The 21,477-nt window shown below is 34.4% G+C and overlaps 1 protein-coding gene across 3 annotated transcripts in view; it reads right to left on the bottom strand.

Moving 5' to 3' along the window:
* The window catches only part of CDC73 (cell division cycle 73), a 194,481-nt gene that overhangs the window by 91,204 nt on the left and 81,800 nt on the right, over positions 1–21,477 (bottom strand). For 2 of the 3 annotated variants that reach the window (XR_012375657.1, XM_025892302.2), the window contains exons 12-15: positions 19,608–19,643; positions 19,079–19,166; positions 9,910–10,071; positions 6,564–6,664 (exon numbers count right to left, since the gene is read on the bottom strand). Coding sequence is in view for 2 of the 3 variants with exons in the window: in XM_025892302.2 (XP_025748087.1) it covers positions 6,564–6,664; positions 9,910–10,071; positions 19,079–19,166; positions 19,608–19,643 (387 nt within the window). In the remaining variant the exon portion in view is untranslated. Of the gene's footprint in view, positions 1–849; positions 992–6,563; positions 6,665–9,909; positions 10,072–19,078; positions 19,167–19,607; positions 19,644–21,477 lie in introns of all 3 variants that reach the window. The other variant, XM_025892300.2, reaches the window with a different exon arrangement.

Raw genomic sequence — 21,477 nt, 5'->3', positions numbered from 1 at the left:
ATAAATTAACATTTTAACTTAAAATTCAAAAATGTACAGGATGTTTTGTTTTCTAAAAAACTGGAAACCTGATACTGTACTTTGGAAATACAGAATAAGAACTTCTGAAGCCAGAAAAAACATTCCTCTTATTAAATTCTTTAATCTCAGAGCTTCTGGCTAGAATAATAAATGTTTCTCTTTAATATATTATAATCACTGGGTTACCTCAGTCACCTCTGACTTTGGAAAACCCTTAATATTCAGCAAGAGACTTACACCAAGAAAGTGACAGATTTTAAAGAGCACCTCAACGAGAATAAATTTAGTGGTATTATGATCATATGCTGTTCTTAAATTTTCCAATTATAAAACTGATATTACTGTAAAAAGGCTTTAAGAATCCTATTTACAATAGTAATTAAAATAAATTCAAAAACTGAATTCCTTTCACAAGCTACCCATAACAAATCCAGTCAGTGACCTTTTGATGCAAACAAAACAAAACAAAACAAAAAACTATAGGGATCACTTAATCCAAGCCCCCTGGACAGACAAAAAACAAGGTTCAGAAAGGTCACAGTTCATTAGAGCCAGATCACAAAATCAGAATTAAAATCTAGGCCTAGGTCTTCCGACCCAGAGTTTACTGTTCTTTCTATCCAGGTATACACTCTTTCTCCATCTGTTTCTAAGATCAATGTAACAAAGACATTTGTTAATTATCTACTGGATCATCAAATCAGACAATGTTCGAAAAGGGGAATTGGGGGATATGTTCACAACTTTAATGAACTTAAAATCTAACTGAGGAGAAAGGAAAATTACTACAATAAAGCAGAAGTAAGTGCATTTTAGGATCAGAATTACCTATCCAATGTTTCCCAGAACCGTAAGAAAACTGGTCTATCCAAATGACGTTTGTGATAGCTGAGTTCTAATACTGTTACATCCCATTTCTGAACGTTTGGATCTAGACGAACTTCATCATATTTGAGATGGAAGGCTTTAACTATATGGGGGGAAATAATATTTTTTATTCAAACTGCAATCAAAATTATAAAAATATTTTACAAAAGAATAAAAATATCCAATATAGACATTAACCAAAAAACTAAACCAAACAAAAAACTTTAAAAAAATCAAACTTTCTTCAACAAATGAAGCTACATTATAACCAAAGTGATCTTTGAAATAGATGCTAATAAGCACCGTGGCATCCTCAAAAACATTCAACTCAATAAATACCTACTGAGGGTTTATACATGGCAGCCACTGGAACTGAAATGAAGAATAAGGTAAGATAAAACACGTATGTTCTGGGTGAAGGATAAAAAGAAGAAACACCTGTTCAAATACAGTATGATAAAGGTGTAGTACATCACAGAAACATAAGAGTACTACCTCACCCAGACCAAGGAATTCGGAAAAGGCTTACATAGGTAATGACCTCTAATCTAAGATCTAAAGCTTGAGTAAGAATTAGGCAAACACAGAACAAAAGTGATCCAATTAGCCAAGAACATGCTCAAAGAGAAAACGGTTGCATCTAGGAACTAAAGAACTTTAGTGGAACTGCATCATACAAAGTAATGTAAAAAATGGGTAAAAGGTTAAGACCACAGATTCAGAACAATGTTGGCCATGTAGGCCATATTAAGGGGTGTGGACTTTTATCTAAGAGATAGGGAGAATCACTGCAAAATGTTTAGCAGTGACTACTGATACAATTTAGTAATCTAGAGAAGAGATTTGCTCAACTTGGGAGAAGATATATGCCTGGCAAGAAAAAGATTCAAGAAATAATTAGGGAGTAAGAACTAATGGAACTTGGTAAGAAATGATGAAAAGGGAAAAAGAAAAATTTGGAAAGCCTCATGAGAAGGTTACCTAGAAGTAGATAATTAAATGATATAAAAAGTGAGTCTAGCAAAGATCCATAAGAGGATTTCAGCCAGACGGAACAGCTGGTAAAAAGGTTCTGAAATGAAAGCAAGCTTGGCACATTCTATAAACAAGTATAACTTCTTTTGTAGGCAATGTCCTATAAGTAGAATTTGGCTATGGTAAAAAATATCAATTTATTCCCATATGATAGTAAGCGACTAGAAAGTTTAGAGTAAGAAGGTGAAATTATCCGGTTTTCATTTTTAACAGTTAATTCTGGGTGTTGGGCAAATAAAAGACTCTAGGGCAAAATCTCCTAAGTACAGTATATTGCAAAAGGTTAACAAATGGACCATAAAGTATGACTTTCAATCTTTCCCTCTCCCTGATAACCCAGTTGAATCAACCTGGCTAGTTTATTTTGCAATCAATTTACCATCTGTGAAGTTTCTGTTCTCACATGTACACATGTAAGATGTTTAGCTTTTCTTTCAATTTACTTTTTTTCTAACATATAATTGTTACTATCATTATCATCTAGTATTAGAGATCTCTAAAGAGAAAAATTAATAACTTTGTTAATTTTTTTGATAACTACTTTATGGACTGCTTGTTCCATACTGCTGGCTGGCCTACTGGCTTTCAATGTTAAGAGTGAATCGAACGAAGTGTAATTCTTTTTTTTTTTTTAAGAGTTTATTTATTTATTTGACAGAGAGAGTAAGAGAGATCACAAGTAGGCAGAGTGGCAGGTAGAGGGAGAGGAAGAAGCAGACTCCCCTCTGAGCACAGAGGTCGATGCAGGGCTCAATCCCAGGAACCCAGGATCACGACCTGAGCTAAAGGCAGACGCTTAACTGACTGAGCCACCCAGGCACCCCCAAAGTATAATTCTTGATGGAAATCCAAAATGAATCATTTGTGCCCACAAAAAGAAACATATAAACATTACTTCAGAATTATTATGCTTTTATATAATTAAAGGTCCCCTCATCAGCCACATTATTCATTTTGAATTTAATTCAATTTAATAAATTTAAACTGAATCATTAGAAGGGCTATATATTATAGTTTCAGAAAACCCATTTTCAAAATATTTATCTGTATAAAAAATTTTAATTTTTAAAAATTTTTAAATTGAAGTCAACATTTCAGTACTTCCTATTTTCCTTACTACGTTTCACTTTTCTAATTTTCTCAATGTGATGTGCTTTAAATCATTCTTTTAAAAAATATGTATCTATTTATCTAACTATTTAGAGAAAGGGTGGAAGGGCAGAGGGAGAGAGAGAATCTCAAGCAGACTCCCTGCTGAGTGATGAGCCCGATGGAGGGCTCAACCTCATTGACTCTGAGATCATGACCTGAGCCGAAATCCAGAGTCAGATGCTCAATGAACAGACTGAGCCACCCATGTGCCCCTAAATCATTCTTTTTTTGAAGATTTTATTTATTTATTTGAGAGAGAGAGCGCGAGCGCACAAGCCGGGGAGGAGGCAGAGGGACAGGGACAAGTAGACTCCCTGCTGACCAAGGAGCTCAATGCAGGGCTCAATCTTGGGACTCTGGGAAAATGACCTGAGCCAAACGCAGACCCTTAACCGACTGAACCACCCAGGTACCCCTCATTCTGAAAAATATATTAGTTATATTTTTAAAAAATGATTTATCTAAAGCTATAAAAGCCTACAGTCCCCAACTCCTTAATTTCAATAGATTTAGTTTATATAGTACTTATTTTTCCACCAGAATAGACAACTTTTAAAATTTAAGGTGAAACATGAGGGGCACCTAGGTGGCTCAGTCAGTTAAGCGGCTGCCTTCGGTCCAGGTCATGATTCCAGGATCCTGGGATTGAGCCCCATGTCGGGCTCCCTGCTGAGCGGGGAGCCTGCTTCTCCCTCAACCTCTATCTGCCGCTACCCCTGCTTGTACTCTCTAATAAAAAATAAAAAATCTTTAAAAAAAAAAAGGTGAAACGTGAGAGTCCAAAAAGTTTAAATCACAAATGAGAAAGCATAAGGTTTCTCTAATCATACAAGGTATTTTATTAGCATGAGGGAATGGTGGCAAGCAAACTTACACCAAGACATTACTATAAAACATCTTTCTTATTCAAAAAAAGACTTTTAGTTTTTAATCCTCAGCAAAAAATAGAACAAACGAACTTCTTTTATAAGAAAGCCAGTCATCTATCTGGTAGCACAATGAATACTAAAGCAAAATACTTCACACGATTCAGAACTGTTCATTTTTTGCAAACTGCATGAATCTCGTCGACATATTTTACAGGAACAAAGAAGTAAAAAAAAAAAAAAGACAACGCTCTTGAATAATATTTAGTAGGTACAATGATGGCATGTCAGATGACAAAGGGGCAACATAATATAGATACTCATGAAAAAATTTTCTCATTGGTAACTACCATTTTTATACAAATCAACACTTAATATCTTCTCTAAAATTCTGTGTTCTATTATGCAATATGAAGAAAATATAAGTTTTTACCAGGGCCCATACAGATGCTCAGTTTTCTCCCATGCTTTATAGATGTTACTATTTTCTATGTGTGTTATGGGGGAATGGGTGAAAACCTAGAAAAGGCAGAGTAAAAAGCAAGGAGACATACTAACAGCTAAAAGGTAATATATTCCTAAATTTCTGGCTTAGGAAAATTACAAAAGAAACTGAGAAAAAGAAACAGTCTGAGAAGAGGGAGAGTACAAGACAATTCCATTTGGAACAGGTTGAGTCTGACGTACCAACAGGACCCTCAGAGGAGTTCTCTCGTAATTAGTGAGATATACAGAGCCAGAATATAAAGCTGGAGACTTAACAGAAAAAGGGGAGGGTTATAGATGGTAACTGAAAGCTACCAGATCTCTTTGAGAGAGTTATCTATAATAAAGGAGAAGAGAAACTAGACATAAACAGGTAGCTGAAAGCCAGACAAAAAGTAGCTAGAGAATCTGAGAAAGAGTAACAAGCCCTTGGAAAAGAACATTTTAAAAAGGAAGAAATGAATGAAGAGAATCAAATTTTGATAAGGAGGTCAAAAGTATCTAATATTTGAGTCACTGGTAAGTTTGGTGAGAATAGTTTAGTGAAGAGCAAGAGAGCCAAACAGCGAATTGAAAACTGAATAGAAAATGAGTTAGTAGAGACAATTCAAAAGAGGAGCTAGAGTTGAGGTCAAGAGAAAGAGTTTTAAGATGGAAGCAGCAAGAAGAGTACTTTCATTTTAAATGCTGATAGAAGCAAGAGCTTAAAGTAGGAAGACTGAAAAGAAATAATTTATGGAAGAAAATCATAACTGGTAACTGTATAAAAAAGTCCTTCCTATCTAAATTTCAGAAGACTAACAATCTGAACAAAAAAATTACAACATCATTACATTCTGAATGAAATTCAGGCAGCATTTACATCTTGAAGACATTATAATAATTTTTTTTTTGCAACACTATTCAAAAAGGCAAGCAAGTAGGTAAAACATTCATGTTCACGGACATTTTACTTTCATTAAAATTCCCACTCTCTGTATCTTTAACTTTCTAGTTATCAACCCTGTGCATTATTCAAGTTTCAGAAATAACATAATAATCTATCACAATATTAGTAATATTAGAATCATTGTCTAAAATGAATGAAAGTAGAGATTAAAGGATTGAAACTTCCAAGCTTGGGCAGTTTCCATCTTGGAAGAATGGTGGTAAACCACTAACAAAGCTGAGGTTGCTTTAAAAAAAAAAAAAAAAAAAAGAGGCTGGATTTTACAGTAGCACAATCTACATTCATAATAACTGAAGTTGTCATTTCTAATAAACATACTTGTTTCATAAGAATGTTTTTTAAAAAACAATTTTACTATGGTTACTAACTTAATTGGGTACTCGAATTAAATAATAATTGGAATATCTCTACTGCAAAAACCAGAGTAAATTAATCTACGTTTAGTGTATCTAACTGTATCAATATACCAAAAGATCTAAGCCACATGAAATGCTCATTTAACAGATATCTACTGAATGCTTCCCCTATGCCAGGCACTCTTCTGTGATGACAATTCAAGGGTGAACAAGGCAGAAAAGGCTCCTCCCACCAAGGAACTTGGCTTTATAGCCAGGGAAGACTTACAGTAAAGGTGTAAATAAGAGAATATCAAACAACAGTAAGTACTATCATGAACATAAAAGAGCTTAAAGAGTAACTGGAAAGAAGTAATGGTTATTTCCAGGCTGGCCAGAGAAGGATTCTCTGAAGAAAATACTTGAACTTAGACTTGAATGAAAAGAAAAAGCCAAACATGCTACAATCATTCTAGACAATGGAAATAGCTGGTAAAAGTCACATGGTACTTTAAGTCCTAACTGCACATTACTGTTCAGCGGAAGTCAACCCATTTAAAAACTGGCCATCAATTTTAATAAAAATCTGTGGATGTGCAATAATATTAATGCTTTTTAAGTGACCTAATGTAGGGAATGGGAGATAATTCACTTTTAGATATAAGTACACAAAAAATATTAATGTTCAAAAAAAGACTTTAAAAATATTTCACAGGTGCTTAAAAATTAGCATATGTTAATGGAATCCTTTGATATACACATCATATATGAAGAGCCATAGATGGCTTTCTCTTAAATAAAGCAAGACCATTTCTATATTGGATAAGCAGTAAAAAATAAAGAGAATCTTACTTTTAGCAAATATGTCAACTGGTGATCCATCAGGCAAAAGCCATGGCCAACCTTTGAACTGCCATGCAGGACCTTGCACAAAAACTGCTACAACCCGATCCCTATAAATAGAAAAGGGGCAGGGTTAGAGCTCCAGGGTTGAGAAAATACCTTAAATATGAACTTTGATTACTATAAATCCTTAAGGAAAGGACTCAATTGCTCATGTGATATAATCTACTGTCAACAAATCTGTGAGGCAAATTACATAACTGTTATAATGTTATCATTAGAGCATACTAATGATTGCTACACTTCCCATGCATCTGTTTTTGCACCTAAGCCTTTTAAACATAATTACACACACAATCCTTATACACAATCTTTTTAACCTTTAATCTGCCCTTCTCCTAGAATAAGGGTCCACTTTTCCAATGCGATAGGGAACAAGACTTGATCTATTAATTGAAAAAGTTGGTTTTAAAAGAAAATCATCTAAAATTCAAATACATCTTAAATGCTTTACTCTTTTATTAAAAACATTATAAATTATAGTAACTCACCAATCATTTTATAAAGCCCCAAGGCCTTATTTTTGAGTTCTGATTATTTGGGAAGTAATCTTGAGTAGAAAAACCATCAAACTTTAATTTTTCCAATTGTTTACATTTCACTCACCCAAAATTCTATTAACATTTTCTTTTCTTTTCTAAGTAGGCCCCATGCCCAACATGGAGCCCAACCTGGGACTTGAACTCACAACTCTGAGATCAAGACCCAAGCCGAGATAAAGAGTCAGACACTTAACTGACTGAGCCACCCAGGCACCCCATTAGTGTTTTTTAAAGCAACTTGTCAGGGCACCTGTGTGGCTCAGTCATTGAGCATCTGCCTTCAGCTCGGGTCATGGTCCTAGGGTCCTGGAATTGAGCCCCACATTGGGCTCCCTGCTTGGCGGGAGGCCTGCCTCTCCCTCTCCCACTCCCCCTGCTTGTGTTCCCTCTCTCTCTGTGTCTCTCTCTGCCAAATAAATAAAATCTTAAAAAAAAAAAAAATAAAAAATAAAGCAACTTGTCTTTCCAACCATTCAACTTTGTTTTCCTAAAAAGAACAAATCTTTCTCTATGCCCTCATATTTTTCATTAGTTCACAAAGTATTTAATTAAATTGAGAAATTATAAGTACAAAGGCCATAAACAGTTTAAGTCTAGAACTAAAGTGGGAACAAAACCATAATATAAACAATAATAGTTAACATTAATTAAGATGTACTATGAGCATTCACTCTGTGCCAGTGCTGTTCTAAGCACCTTACACTGTACATATGTTAACACACTGAATCTTCCAAACAATTCAACGAGGTGAGTACTATTATTACCCCCATTTTACAGATGAGGAAATAGAAGTGTATGGTTAGTCCATTAGTCAGAACAGAAACGGAGGGAAGAAGAGGAGTGAGAAGGAGAAAGGGAGGCAATGATTACTCCTGTGCACTGGTTATGCTACTGTTCCTATGGGAGGACTGGTAAATCCTGAGAACAGCCATCTCAGTACTATAATGGAAATAGTTTTAACCTTGCAATTCCCTGAAATGGTCTTAGGAATGCCCAGAGGTTCGCAGATCATACTCTGATAACCACTGCATTAGATGAAGACTATATAGCCAACAGAGAATTAAACCAGGGTTACCTTCTATTCAAGTAAAAGACCTACAGCAACAATTCAAGTTACTGTGAAAAACCACAGCTTAAAATGCTTAATCTACTAAAAAATCTCTAAGGCTAACATTAAATCTTAAATAAAAAATTTCCTCCTTGCATAGGATATATGTCCCATAGTGCCAAAACTATGTTTGGTAACGGAGCACACTATTAAATGGTCTCTTCATTTGATGACATAGCTTGTGCCATACAATAGCTGAAAGCCCAAGGTACCTGCCAAACTAAAGGAAATCTGGAGAGACATCACCTAGATCCTACTGGGTTTCACAGGGTTAAGAGGTAAGCAGGATAATATAAATACTACTCTCTGTGAATTCTTAAAAGGACAATTAACAGAGAAAGAAAAAAAGGTAAGGAAAATATTATTCCTAGGTTATGACATCAACGACTAGGGACCTAGCTAATATATACAAGCAATGTTTTGTAGCACGGTGACAGCACCTGTATATACTGTCTTTTTTCTGCAACTAACTACAAACATATAAAACAAATGGTGTAGTTTTCCTTCTTCCTACAATTTTTAAACTTGCTATCTGAAATTCTCATCTTACTTCATATAATAAATTTTTAACATACTTGTATTCTCAATGCCCTGACTTCCTAATGTGGGAAGACGAATGAGTACTTCAAAGGTAAACCAGGTAATTCATCAATGTGTTGTATTCTCTATGTCACAGAGATGCACTCTCAGACTCTGTATTTTTATTCCAGTTTAGATTAATAAAATAATTTAAGATAATTCATGAATCTGAGTTTATAGGCACTTTGTTATAAATAGCTTAATATTTTATTAAAGGACACTTTAATGTAATTAGAGAGTTAAACCAGAGGAGTAATGTTATTCTTTTTTTTTTTTAAGATTTTATTCATTTATTTATTTGAGAGAACGAGAATGAGAGAGAGAGAGAACATGTGAGAGGGGGGAGGGTCAGAGGGAGAAGCAGACTTCCTGCCGAGCAGGGAGCCCGATGCGGGACTCGATCCCGGGACTCCAGGATCATGACCCGAGCCGAAGGCAGTTGCTTAACCAACTGAGCCACCCAGGTGCCCCATGTTATTCTTTTTATTAAATTATTCCCTACAATAAAAGTAACAATTATCATTTCTTACCCAAAAATGTGAATTCTCCAAATCAAAAATCTAAAACTATAGCTCTCAAAACAGTCTATTTGGAAATTTTGCTCTAAAGGCTGATCCAGAACAAATAAATAGTGGAAAGAGTTTTTACTAAGTTTTCCAGAACTGTTTCTTTTTTTTTTTTTTTAAAGATAATTTGAGAGATAGTGAGCGCACACGAGCGGCGGGGGAGGGGCAAAGGGGCAAGCAGACTCCTCACTGAATGGGGAGCCTAACAACGACCCAAACCCAGGACCCTGAGATCATAACCTAAGCCGAAGTCAGATGCTTAACCAAGTGAGCCACCCAGGCGCCCCTGAAGTTAGTGTTTCTTACAAGTAAAATAAAGTTTAGCTAGCCAAAATATAAATTTATTCAGGTATTACTAAAATGTGAACATTATTAATGACCAACTTAGACATTAATATGGTTTTCAGGCATAGTTTCTATTTAGAACTCATGACAAAATATGATAGTTTTTAATTATAAAAAAAAATTTAATGACTACATAAAAGTATAGATCATCTTACCAGTCTTGAGGCATAAGTTTGAGGGGCTGGTCTACTACTCTATAAGGAACTGTGACACTAATTGCAGTGCCTCCTGGTTGCATCTGATCTTTTCTTCTCTGTATTAAAGTTTCATTTTCTCGTTGGCAGCCTTGTTTCTTCTTTTCATCTGATGGGACAAATCTTTGAAAAAATAGAGATGAGAAAAGGTCAAATGTTTCAATGTGATACAAATGGGAAAATAAATTATATTGAAAGTTTTAAACCAAACTTTTTTTTTTTTTTTAATGAACCTGCTCTGCATGTACAGATCACAACGTGTGGAGTATAACCTTTCCTTTCCATGATAGCACTCAGCTCACATAGGCCATAAGTTGGTGTGTATGTCTGTATCTGTGTCTCTCTCACACACACACAATTTTTATTAATCCATCTAGCACTTAACATTTTCCAAAGTTACATAAAAGACCGTACTAATCCTTGATTTTTCAAATGCTAGTAGAAGGAAATTTTATTATAAATCAAAAGGTCACTTGACATGAGGATGATGTGGCTTTTCCCCAAATAGGTGACTTAGCCTAAGAGCATCACAGAACACCCCTTTTCATGGATTATGACTTAGCAAAATTAGAAAAATGCTATCCAATTTCAGGGTTGCTTTGCAAATTTTAAAGGAGGAATTAAATTAGTATATGCCAACTGTCTTAGTATAAATACTGCTAGTTATTTAGTAAATTACCAACTCTACCATGGGATTCAATTCTCCACTGTACTAACAACAGATATTCTCACAAAAATAATTCAGCAATCTGCAGAGCTGTTGCCAGCTCTAGATTGTTGGTATTCACAAAGCATTTCAAAACAGTCTTCTTTTAAAAATATGCATACTCCTAATACACACTCTATTAGCATATTTTATTAGCTATGGTCTGGCACCACCAATTAAATGGGGGCAACGCAGTCATTACATTGAGACTCATTCCACTTCTAAAGGTTAAGATAGATAAATGGAGTGGAGGGGATACATGAGAGCTTGCACTTGGTAGAGTCCTTCGAAAAATTTCAATATCACATGCTGAATTCATCATTAGTAATACCAGTCTTGTACTCATGAAAGTTTTTAGTAGACGGTGATTGTGATAAACTGTACTTCATTTCTGAGCTGTTTTCATATCCATGTCAAATCTGATGGAAAAGTTAAGATTTCCATATCATTTAAAAACCTCCTCCAGATAATCATTTTACTACCCATTGATTTTGGTTATTTATTAATCAAACCCACTTAGAAAATGCCAAATGTAATACTAACACTGAATAATTAAACACTTTAAAATTAACAGACATGCATTGTTGGAAACAGTTTTCATATAAAACAACAAAAATGTATCAAGTCAACAGTGATACACTGTACTAAGTTATACAATATACATCGTTGTAAAAAAAAAAGTCACTGCCCCCTTGAAGCTTACATTCCAGATACAAAGTGGTCTCACTGCCAGGAGAAAGATGCTTTATCTCAGTCTATATCTAGATAGGATTAAAATGTTTACATTCTTAAATATAATACTGCATCTCACTCTTTTCTAGCTTTTGAAATTTTGAATGTAAAAGTATAAAATTACTTATGCAAAATTACTTACAATCTTTAATGAATTATATACATACAAATGAGTGATCTATAATACCCAACTTCTTAGTCTATTAAACACCTAATTCACTTCTAATGCATTAAGAAATGAGTTACACAGCATTTGCATGTTCACATATTTGTTGATGTTTTACTAAGTTCAGAGTCATTAACACGGTTCTTTAACTATCATCCTGTAATTTTTACATGCTCTACTATTTTAATTTCTGAATATATCTAGGTCTTTAGAATAGTAGCTTCACTGAAGCTGTTTTTCAAAATGTTTTTCAGCCTTGATCTCATGTGGTAATAATGTAAGGATCGATCTTCTATCCTACTCTCCTAAAGTTAGAATAACAATGTAAATTTCTCTATCCATGGAAGGCACTAGCAAACTAATTAAACTTAAGTTTTTTTTTTTTTTTTACTATATTTCCCTGGGATCCTGGAGTAAGAAATAAAGCCTAAATTCTGTTCAAGGGAGGGAATCTAACATAAATTTCTTCTTTCACAAAGGTTGGACTCTCAGGGATTAAATTCAATATAATGGTAAGCTAGAAATAAACCCACTGCCCACTCTTTTTCCTGTACCTCACCCCTAGCCCTTATTAACACCCTGGCAATCGCAAGGAAAATCAAATCTCAGAATTGTAAATTGGCCCTCACTTGAATCTGAGGCAAGATTAAGCACCCTGACCGCAACAATAAACACATTATCCAAGCCAGGCCAATGAGACTTAAACCTGGATTTTTTGCTGGAATTATTGGGAAACAGGAACTATCTTTCTACTGTCATCAGTAACCTGGAGTTTTTGATAATCCTCTTGGACCTGAAAAGTGAGAACCTGAGAGATGGAGAGACGAGCTCCTGATTATATCATTTTAGCACTAAGTCTAGCTGTCAGAAGCCAGGACTGTTCAGTCACGTTGAGTCAATAAAGTATTTTTTGATAAATTACTTTGAGTTGGTATTTATCATTTACAACTAAAGATGTTCTAACAAATATAACCAGAATTGCACAACTGATGTGATGGATGAATATATGTGATTTGGAGAAATATTATGATGCCCACTGACTTATCCAATATTTGCAATTATTTATTCCACTCTACATTCCATGAGTAAAGGAGTGTGGGTGATGATATGACCAAAGTCATTACTATTTAAACAAGTACAGTTCTACTGAAATAATTTTATTAGTATTGTCAAAGAATAAAATCCAAATAAATGATATAGCTAAATAAATTACAGACTTTACGTTATTTTAAAAACAGAGCAAGTTTATGAATATTTCCCAGGTTAAAAATATAGTTTTCCTGACATTGGAATTTGAAAAGTATAGAAAAGAAAAAGCAACAATGTCTGTGTGTTTAAAAACCTCAAACTGAGAATTTAATTTAAAGTGATGTAATACTGGCAATGCTCCCAGGTACTTAGCAAACACAAATGTAAACCTTTTCTGGATTACCCCTCCCCTCCACCTTCATTTTAAATTCCAAGGAAAATGAACAGTAAATGAAGACAATGGAAAGCATTAAATGTACTAGATAAACTAAATACACAAGGAAATGAGAGCCATCATGAAAGAAACAACTGTCAAAAGAAAAAGGTAACTAAGGACTTCTAATAATGCAATCATCAAAGATCAAAGCTTATAAAACAAGATTGCAAATATGGACAGGAGAAAAAAATACTTTTAAAAAGACCAAAGATTTGAAAAAGAACTAAAGCGAACCACTAAAATTGAAAAAGTCCCAGAAAAAGAAGAGAAAAGGGGCGGGGAGATACACAGGTAAAGGGCCAGGACTCGGAATTGACAAAAAACACAAATCCATACACTTAATTCTAATGAATCCTAAAGTGGGATATATAAGAAATCTACATCTAGGTTGAACAGAAACAAATTTAAAATGGTCTGCCTGGGTGGCTCAGTTGGTTAAGCGACTGCCTTCGGCTCAGGGCATGATCCTGGAGTCCCGGGATCGAGCCCCACATCGGGCTCCCTGCTCGGCAGGGAGTCTGCGTCTCCCTCTGACCCTCTCCCCTCCCATGTGCTCTATCTCTCATTCTCTCTCTCTCAAATAAATAAAATCTTTAAAAAATAAAATAAAATAAAATAAAATAACCAGGTAAAGCAGATTTCCTTCATAGGACTGATTATCACACTAACGGGTGACCTATGAACCAACACAGGAAGCTAGAATGTAGTGCAATAGTATCTTAAAAGTAACGAGGAAAAAAAAAAGAAAAAGAAAAAAGAAACTGTATTTGTTTTCCAAAGTGGTTGAATCCTTTTGCACTACCTGTGGCTGTTGGGAACAAACTATTCATGGTCCAGAGTAAACTCCAGTAATTGTTCAGCCTGCTTCTTCCCCAGGCCTCAGGTAGTTTTCTCACATGAATGTGCTCAATAGTATTTGACTAAATGTGAGGGGAACCCTCTAGATATATTTGAAGCACTCTCTACATGCAATCTCTCTTCTGGAACTCTGTCCTCTATCATCATGGCCAGAATCCTGAGTGCCATCCAATCATTTTATTTAAATAAACTTATAGTCCTACTAAAACTTCTCTCAAGATAACATTTATAATTATATGTAAAATGTACTTATTAATACTTTCATAATATAACCTTAATTTTGTTATTTAGGGATGTTAAAGATATGGTAGGTTTTGTTCTGTTTCATTTTTTATTGAAGGGCTGAAAAATTGAAAAATCCTTAATTTTACATGAAACCAAATAAAATCTATGCCAAATGAGCTATGGGGTACAGCCAGTACTATAATTGTGTGGAGGAGGTTTCAATTATGCATTAATTACATAGCGAAGCCTCCAGCTGACTCACACTGTAGGGGAGATGTCAGTTGCAATGAGGTGTTAAACAATGAAGGGAGTGTTTTATACTTAAATTAGGCTCAGTCTATCCTAAGAATGTGGTCTATTTAATTATTTGGTTTCTCTGTTGTGAGCTTAAGGAGAAAAACACTAAAATTTACTTTGTGATTTCTTTGCATTGTTTACTATCTTCCATTATAAATAATATTTAAGATTTAGATTTGTAATATATTCAGATGAGCACCATAAAGGTTCTGGAGAATGAAAAACTAAAGGCAGAATTTGTTTAACATTCCAAAAACTTACTGTGAATTTTCTGTAACCATTAAGGTATAGTTATAAAAAATAGAAATACCTGTCAATTACTAAAAATTGTTAGAGTTGGAAATACCAAATTTACAAATCATAAAAATCAAAGAACTACAAAGGGCTTTAAACACCTGATCCAAATACAGTTAGTGCAAAAAATGCAATACCAACTATAATGACACTTCACAGGAACTAAAATCAAATCCCAGATACAGATACAACTATCATATATCAAAGAAGGAATTTGAAATTAGGCATAAATACACTAAATGAATTCAAAGCTTGCACAAACACAGGCAAAACCAAAATTTGAATTCCAAGGACATAAGTCTGCCATTCTCCAAATTACCAATGTGTTCCTCCCTCCTTTTCTGTTTCCTAGACATTTATTTAATATCCACTACTGGGCAAACACTGTTTTCAACAATGGAGGTACAAATAACAATAAAGTAACAAGCCCTTTTCTCTAACGAATTCACAATTTAGTTGGAACTGTGAATTCCAACTGGGTGCCAGACTGTAAAACACAGAAGCCATCACAAAACAAAAACAAAAATATAGATGCATATACTTCAGAGAATATAAACAATGAAAAAACTATTCTTGTATACTCATTAGAAGTTGGAAAGCAGACACGCGAATGCTCAAACAAAACCTAACAAAATTTTTAAAGCAGTTAATGAAATCCATTTTTTTGCATGGGTCTGACACAGTTTCAGTTACATTATCAAATTTCAAGGAGGGCCAAAATGATTGTATTTCTTATTCACTCAATTGTAGATGACTTGAGGAATTACTTGAGTAATTCATAACACTGTAAGAACACTAAACGATAAAAGCCTAATGAAATATAAAACATAAGAAGCCCTTCTTTCCCAACTGGTAATGGAAAAAAGCTCAGTGAAAATTTCATTCAAAAGTACTAAAGAAAAATACTCTATAGATATATTTGTGCCACATTACATAGATTTTTTAATAAAGCTATTTAAGTCATAAGGTACTTCAATTCTGCATTTGGTAAAAACAAATCAGCAAGTTTTATAACTTATTTTGTATCTCATTTTTAATTAGTCATAAGTTATTGTAGAAGCAGTAGGATTTTCTTTTTTGGAGGTCAGGTTGCTTTTGTTTTCTTTCTTCAAGAATTGTCATTGTTATTTACTGAGAAAGAAGGCAAAGCATTCACATTCTTTTTTTGGATACTTATTATGTTACTGACTGAAAATATTTTCCCAGTTACCACTAAAAATATTTAACAAGAATTTTCAATGTCAAACCAAATTACAAAATATTGTTACTGTAATTAACAGTGAATAAAAGACCCTGAATATTGCAGAAGAGTATTTTGTTCCAGAATAAAACCCAATTTCTTTTTGTAAAATTTATTTATTTTAGAGAAAGGGAGAGACAGAGAGAGTGCAAGCATGCATGTGAGGTGGGGTGGGTCCTCAAGCAGACTCCACCAAGCACAGAGCCCGATGCCAGGCTCCATCTTACAACCTGAGCCAAAATCAAGAGTCAGGCACTTAACTGAATAAGCCACCAGGCGCCCCTAAAGCCCAATTTCTTAATCTGAATGTTTGTTAAGAATCTCCATCCACTCCTCCTGCTTGTGTTCCCTCTCTCACTGTGTCTCTCTCTGTCAAATAAATAAGTAAAATCTTTAAAAAAAAAAAAAAAAAAAAAAAGAATCTCCATTATCAAAGGTTAAAATAACTAAGCTGGTCTTTGGGAGACCTGGTTATAGTTTCTGCTCTGCAACTAACAACCAGAGTAGTCTTTTTATCTCTTGCCATTTTCATTGAGGGTAAGAATGTATTCTGACAATCCTTTTTAGGTCTCAAAAATCTAGAAAATAATAAATTTCAAGTATTTCCTTAGATTATTAAAAAAACCCATCACTACAGTTATGTACATTCTCACTAACACCACATTATTTGTGAGAGGAGCTAGGTGAAGTTTTTAATGGCTGATATATTATTGCTGAGGTCTAATTTGATTTTGAACTTATCTTCAAGATGTGATTTGTTTGTTAGTGTCAAAGAAAATTATACTTTTCACTATACTCTCAATAATAAGGCATTGAAATTGGGTTTTATACTAAATGCTGCAACATATTTTATTTCTCATCAGTTGCAACAAATGACTCCTAACACAATCATATGAGCTCCAAGAAGATTGAGCTTGCAGTATATTTATCTACACATAGCACTTTGATTTTTAGTTTTTGCTCTATAGTGTTGAATGAATAAACTCAGTATAGACAGATTAAATACACCTTATAAAATTCCAGTTCCAGTAATTATAAAAACCCTTCCAAGAAATGTCAGATAAAATATAACAAACATCAGAAATGTATAGCTGAGCTGGAAAGAAAACAGTCATGGGCCAGAAATCACTGGTGCTTCAGTGGATGAAAAAGGAAGAGAGGAACACGCTCTTGAGACTTCGTTTTTACCACCCACACAAAGGAAGGACACAAAGAAACTAGAACTGGAACCTTACAAGAGATAATCAACAAAAGGATGAACTGGGGGGGGGGATTCCAATTAAGTTCTGAGGAAGTGTATCCATCTTGATCTGGCTCTAGAGTAGGGGAGGAAAAGGAGTCATGGATAATTTGTCAACCAAGGGCCTACCCCAATGTCACTCTGGTCTGTTCTGAATTTGAATTTATGCTATGCTGGTGGACCAGAAATCCTTGAATTGAGAATTTAACATAAAAATCAACTTTAAGGGGTGCTTGGGTGGTTCAGTTGGTTAAGTATCTGCCTTCAGCTCAGGTCATGATCCTGGGGATCCTGGGATCCAGCCCTGTGCTCTGGCATCCCTGCTCGATGGGGAGCCAACTTTGCCCTTCCCTCTGCCTCTCCTCCCACCCCCGCTCATGCTCTCTCTCTCTCAAATAAATAAGTAAAATCTTTAAAAATAATAATGAAAATAAAAATAAAAATCAACTTTAGACTTGTCATATCCCTGTAGCATCCAACAAAAGCAAATTTATAAAATCATTCTGTAAGTAAGGGATAGTCTTCAACCCAGAATTTCTTCAAATAATTAAAGCTTAGGGAGCAAAAGTCCAAATCCATAACAAATGCCAAGATTTAATCACTAATTACGTAAAGTAACTGGACAATTTGACAACCCCTACTCAATAAGAAGTACCATAACAGAGTACCAAGTACTAGGAAAAGGTTCTAACAGAATAGCTGTAAGCCCCTTCTCTCCAACTAACTTCTGTGGTGATCATTCTGCAATATATACAAATATTAAATCCTTACACTGTACACCTGGAACTAATAATAATGTTATGTCAATTATACCTCAATAAAAAAAGTTTTCTGGAAGCTAAGTATCTGGAAATTTTAACACAGGATAAAGGTTTCATTTTAACTTCAACTAAATTTTACTAACGTCTAGGTTAAAAAACTATATTCCCAACCTCCACCACCCCCTCCACCCACGGTAAATAATATATACAGAAGTTTGTATCACTTTTCCCATTCCTCAATTAGAACTTGGAGAAGGGGAGAGGGAGAGAACTGGAATTTGTTTTAGAACTTCCCTCAAACTCTTCAGGAAAAAGTCAAAACAAAACAACTCATATTAAAAATAAACACAGTAGTATCCTTTTCATTAGAACTTTTGCCAAAAATTTCTGTAATTTTCCCTAAAGAATCCAAAGAGAAAAGAATATACAGCAGACCCCTGAACAACACTGGTTTAAACTGCATGAGTCCACTTATACATGGATTTTTGGTTTGGTTTTGTTTTTCTTCTAATAAATGCAACACAGTACTCGGGTGCCTGTTGGCTCAGTCGGTTAGCATATGCCTTCAGCTCAGGTCATGATCCCAGGGTCCTGGGACTGAGCCCCGAATCAGGCTCCCTGATCAGCAGGGGGTCTGCTTCTCCTTCTCTCTCTGCCCTCACCCCCACCTGACTCATGCTCGCTCATTCTCTCAAATAAATAAAATCTCTTTATAAAAATACAATAATGTAAGTGTATTTTCTCTTCCTTGTGATTTTTAACATTTTTTTCTCTAGCTTACTTTATTGTACAGAACAGTATACAATACATATGAGATACAAAATACATGTTAATTGACTGTTATGTTATATGTAACATATTATCAGTAAGGCATCCATCAACATTAGGCTATTAGGAGTTACCTTTCTGCAGGAGTCAAAAGCTGAATGTAAATTTTTGATTGTGCTGGGGATCAGCACCTTAAACCCCTACATTGTTCAAGTACTCTGTATTTTGCTTTGAAAATTATACTTCAGACTATCTATAAAGCCTACAGCACAGAAACTGAAAGTGTTTTCTCCAAATAAGGAATACCAAATTCTTAACTACTAATTCTCAAAGATATCGCCATATCCAGTGAAAACAAGAGTTTAACAAATTACTTACTTCAGGTCCTGCAGAAGGTCCTTTGCATTAAGCATGGTTATTAAAGAGGTGGTAGCTGCAGGAATTATGATAATGGGTGTTCGAGAGCCTGTAAAGACAAAATTATAAAGGTAGCAAATATGTTGTTATTATTATCAAGAAATATAGTTACTTTTGCAATTGATAAATTTGTAATCCTAACTCCCTTGAGCTAAAAAAATATTTTAAGTCAACAGTGATATTCGAAATATTTAGTAATCAGTATGACCTGAGTACTGATTAATCAGAATGGATACCATGCACAAACATGTGATATAACTGCACAAGCATGATATTAGCCTTCGTTTTTTAATCTGGCTTATTCACGTTTACTTTTTATTTTTAAGTTTTTTTTTTAAGTTTTATCTTTATTTAAGTAATCTCTACACCCAATCTGGGACTCGAATTCATGATGCTGAGATCAAGAGTCACATGCTCTTCCGACTGAGCCAGCCAGGTGCCCCTACTTTTACTTTTTAAAATAAGTTTAAAATCATATGTACAACCTCACCTTTCTTCTGATTTGGGGGAGGTCTTGCTTGAGAAACTGTTAAGAGAGGGGGAAAAAAAAAAACTGAGTGTTACAAAATCACATTCTTATTTTCAAATTTACAAAGGCCTAAAAATTTAAATTACATATGACTAGTTAAAAAATTTTAAAATATACTGCAATCTTCTCAAATGATATCAATCTTCTCAAACAATTTATTTCTCTGTTTCACAAAAACACTAAAATGCCTTATCATTATTCAACAATCTATTGTAACAAAGCGGATATAACTACACGGCTAGACTCTTGAGTATCTACATTAATGGATACTAAAGTCTAGCAAAAGAAGCAAATAGTTTCTTAATTAACTGACAGCCAATGTTGTAAATGCAAAAACATATAACACTGGGGGGAAAGGCTGGAAGGAGGAAATGTGCTTAACTATTTGGGAGGGAAAAGAAAGGCATTATTGGGAACTAAGACCTAAAATATTTCTTACCATTTTTCTCTCTTTTCATGTGATCTTTGTTCATTAGAAGACAACATTATAGGCAATGAGTCATGTGAAGGTCTGTATTATTTTGAATTGTCCATATTATTTTTTTTAAGATTTTATTTATTTATTTGAGAGAGGAGGGAGGGAGACAGCGAGAGCAGGAGGCAGAGGGAGAGAGAATCTGAAGCAGAGTCAGTGCTGAGAGTCCAACCCTCAACTGACTAAGCCACCCAGGTGCCCCCAGTTGCCCATATTATTAGTAATTGGGAATGTAGGGGAGGTGGGTGGAGGGATGGGGTAACTGGGTGATGGGCATTGAGGGCAAGTGATGTGATGAACGCTGGCTGTTATATGTAACTGATGAATTACTGAACTTTACATCTGAAACTAATGATGTACTATATGTTGGCTAATTGAATTTTAATTAAAAAAATTGTGAATGTATGTTATAAAAACACAAATACTCATCTTCATTATTTGTCTATATAATAGACTTTACAATGCACAGAAATATTTGCTGGCAAAATAACAGCAACACCAGCCTGGTTCGAGATTAATAAATTTTAGAATTTAAAAATACTGTACATTCAATTTTCAGAATTTACATGTACAATATTTATTGACTGCTTTCTATGTGTCATGTACTGTATTAAAATTTCCATTTTCTTAAATCACAAAAATAAAAATTCTAGGAGATTTAAAATTCTAACTCAACAGCAGCTGTTAAAAAAAAGATTACCATTTTTAAAAGGATATATTCATTTTTGGAACGTGTTCTTTTTTAAAGCAGTAAAATGCTACATTTTAACTTAATACTTTGTATTCCTTTGTATAGCTACCTATTGTGATAAAATTTTATGGAGTCCAGCAGTACAATTTTTCCAGTCACAAGGCAGAGAAAAATATATATAAATACAAGTGCACACACATACATATTTATTATAGTGTTTTCATCTCTCTCTTCTTGCTAAGGAAAAAAACACTAAAGCTTTCTTAAATCATTTTTAGAAATAGGACTCATGGAAACACCTGATGAGCTAGATAGCATCATTTGGAATATAATACATTCTCAGTAAGTATTTGGTATTTGTTGGAGGGATAAAGTAATGACAGGATGGATAGATTTGGATAAACATGAGACAGGACTTGCTAAGAAAATAAGTAAGGGGAACAACAAAAAAGAAATCTTTGCCTGAAACACCACTGGTTTGGTTAGAGCAGCCCACAGTGGACTCAGGAATTTAGGAAAAGATTCACTAAATTCAAGGGTGAGAAGACCCCATGTAAAGAAAAAGACAAAATATAAAAGCACACATATTAAAATTTAGAGACTTAATAAAAACTAACTACAAAAGAATATAAATAGGTTCCCTGGTTAAGTAAGGCCCAAGGTAC

Source organism: Callorhinus ursinus, unplaced genomic scaffold (assembly GCF_003265705.2).
Source record: "Callorhinus ursinus isolate GAN/ISIS: 27379988/994484 unplaced genomic scaffold, GSC_fseal_2.0 scaffold54, whole genome shotgun sequence".
NCBI lineage: Eukaryota > Metazoa > Chordata > Mammalia > Carnivora > Otariidae > Callorhinus > Callorhinus ursinus.
This window is presented reverse-complemented; position numbering and strand designations above follow the sequence as displayed.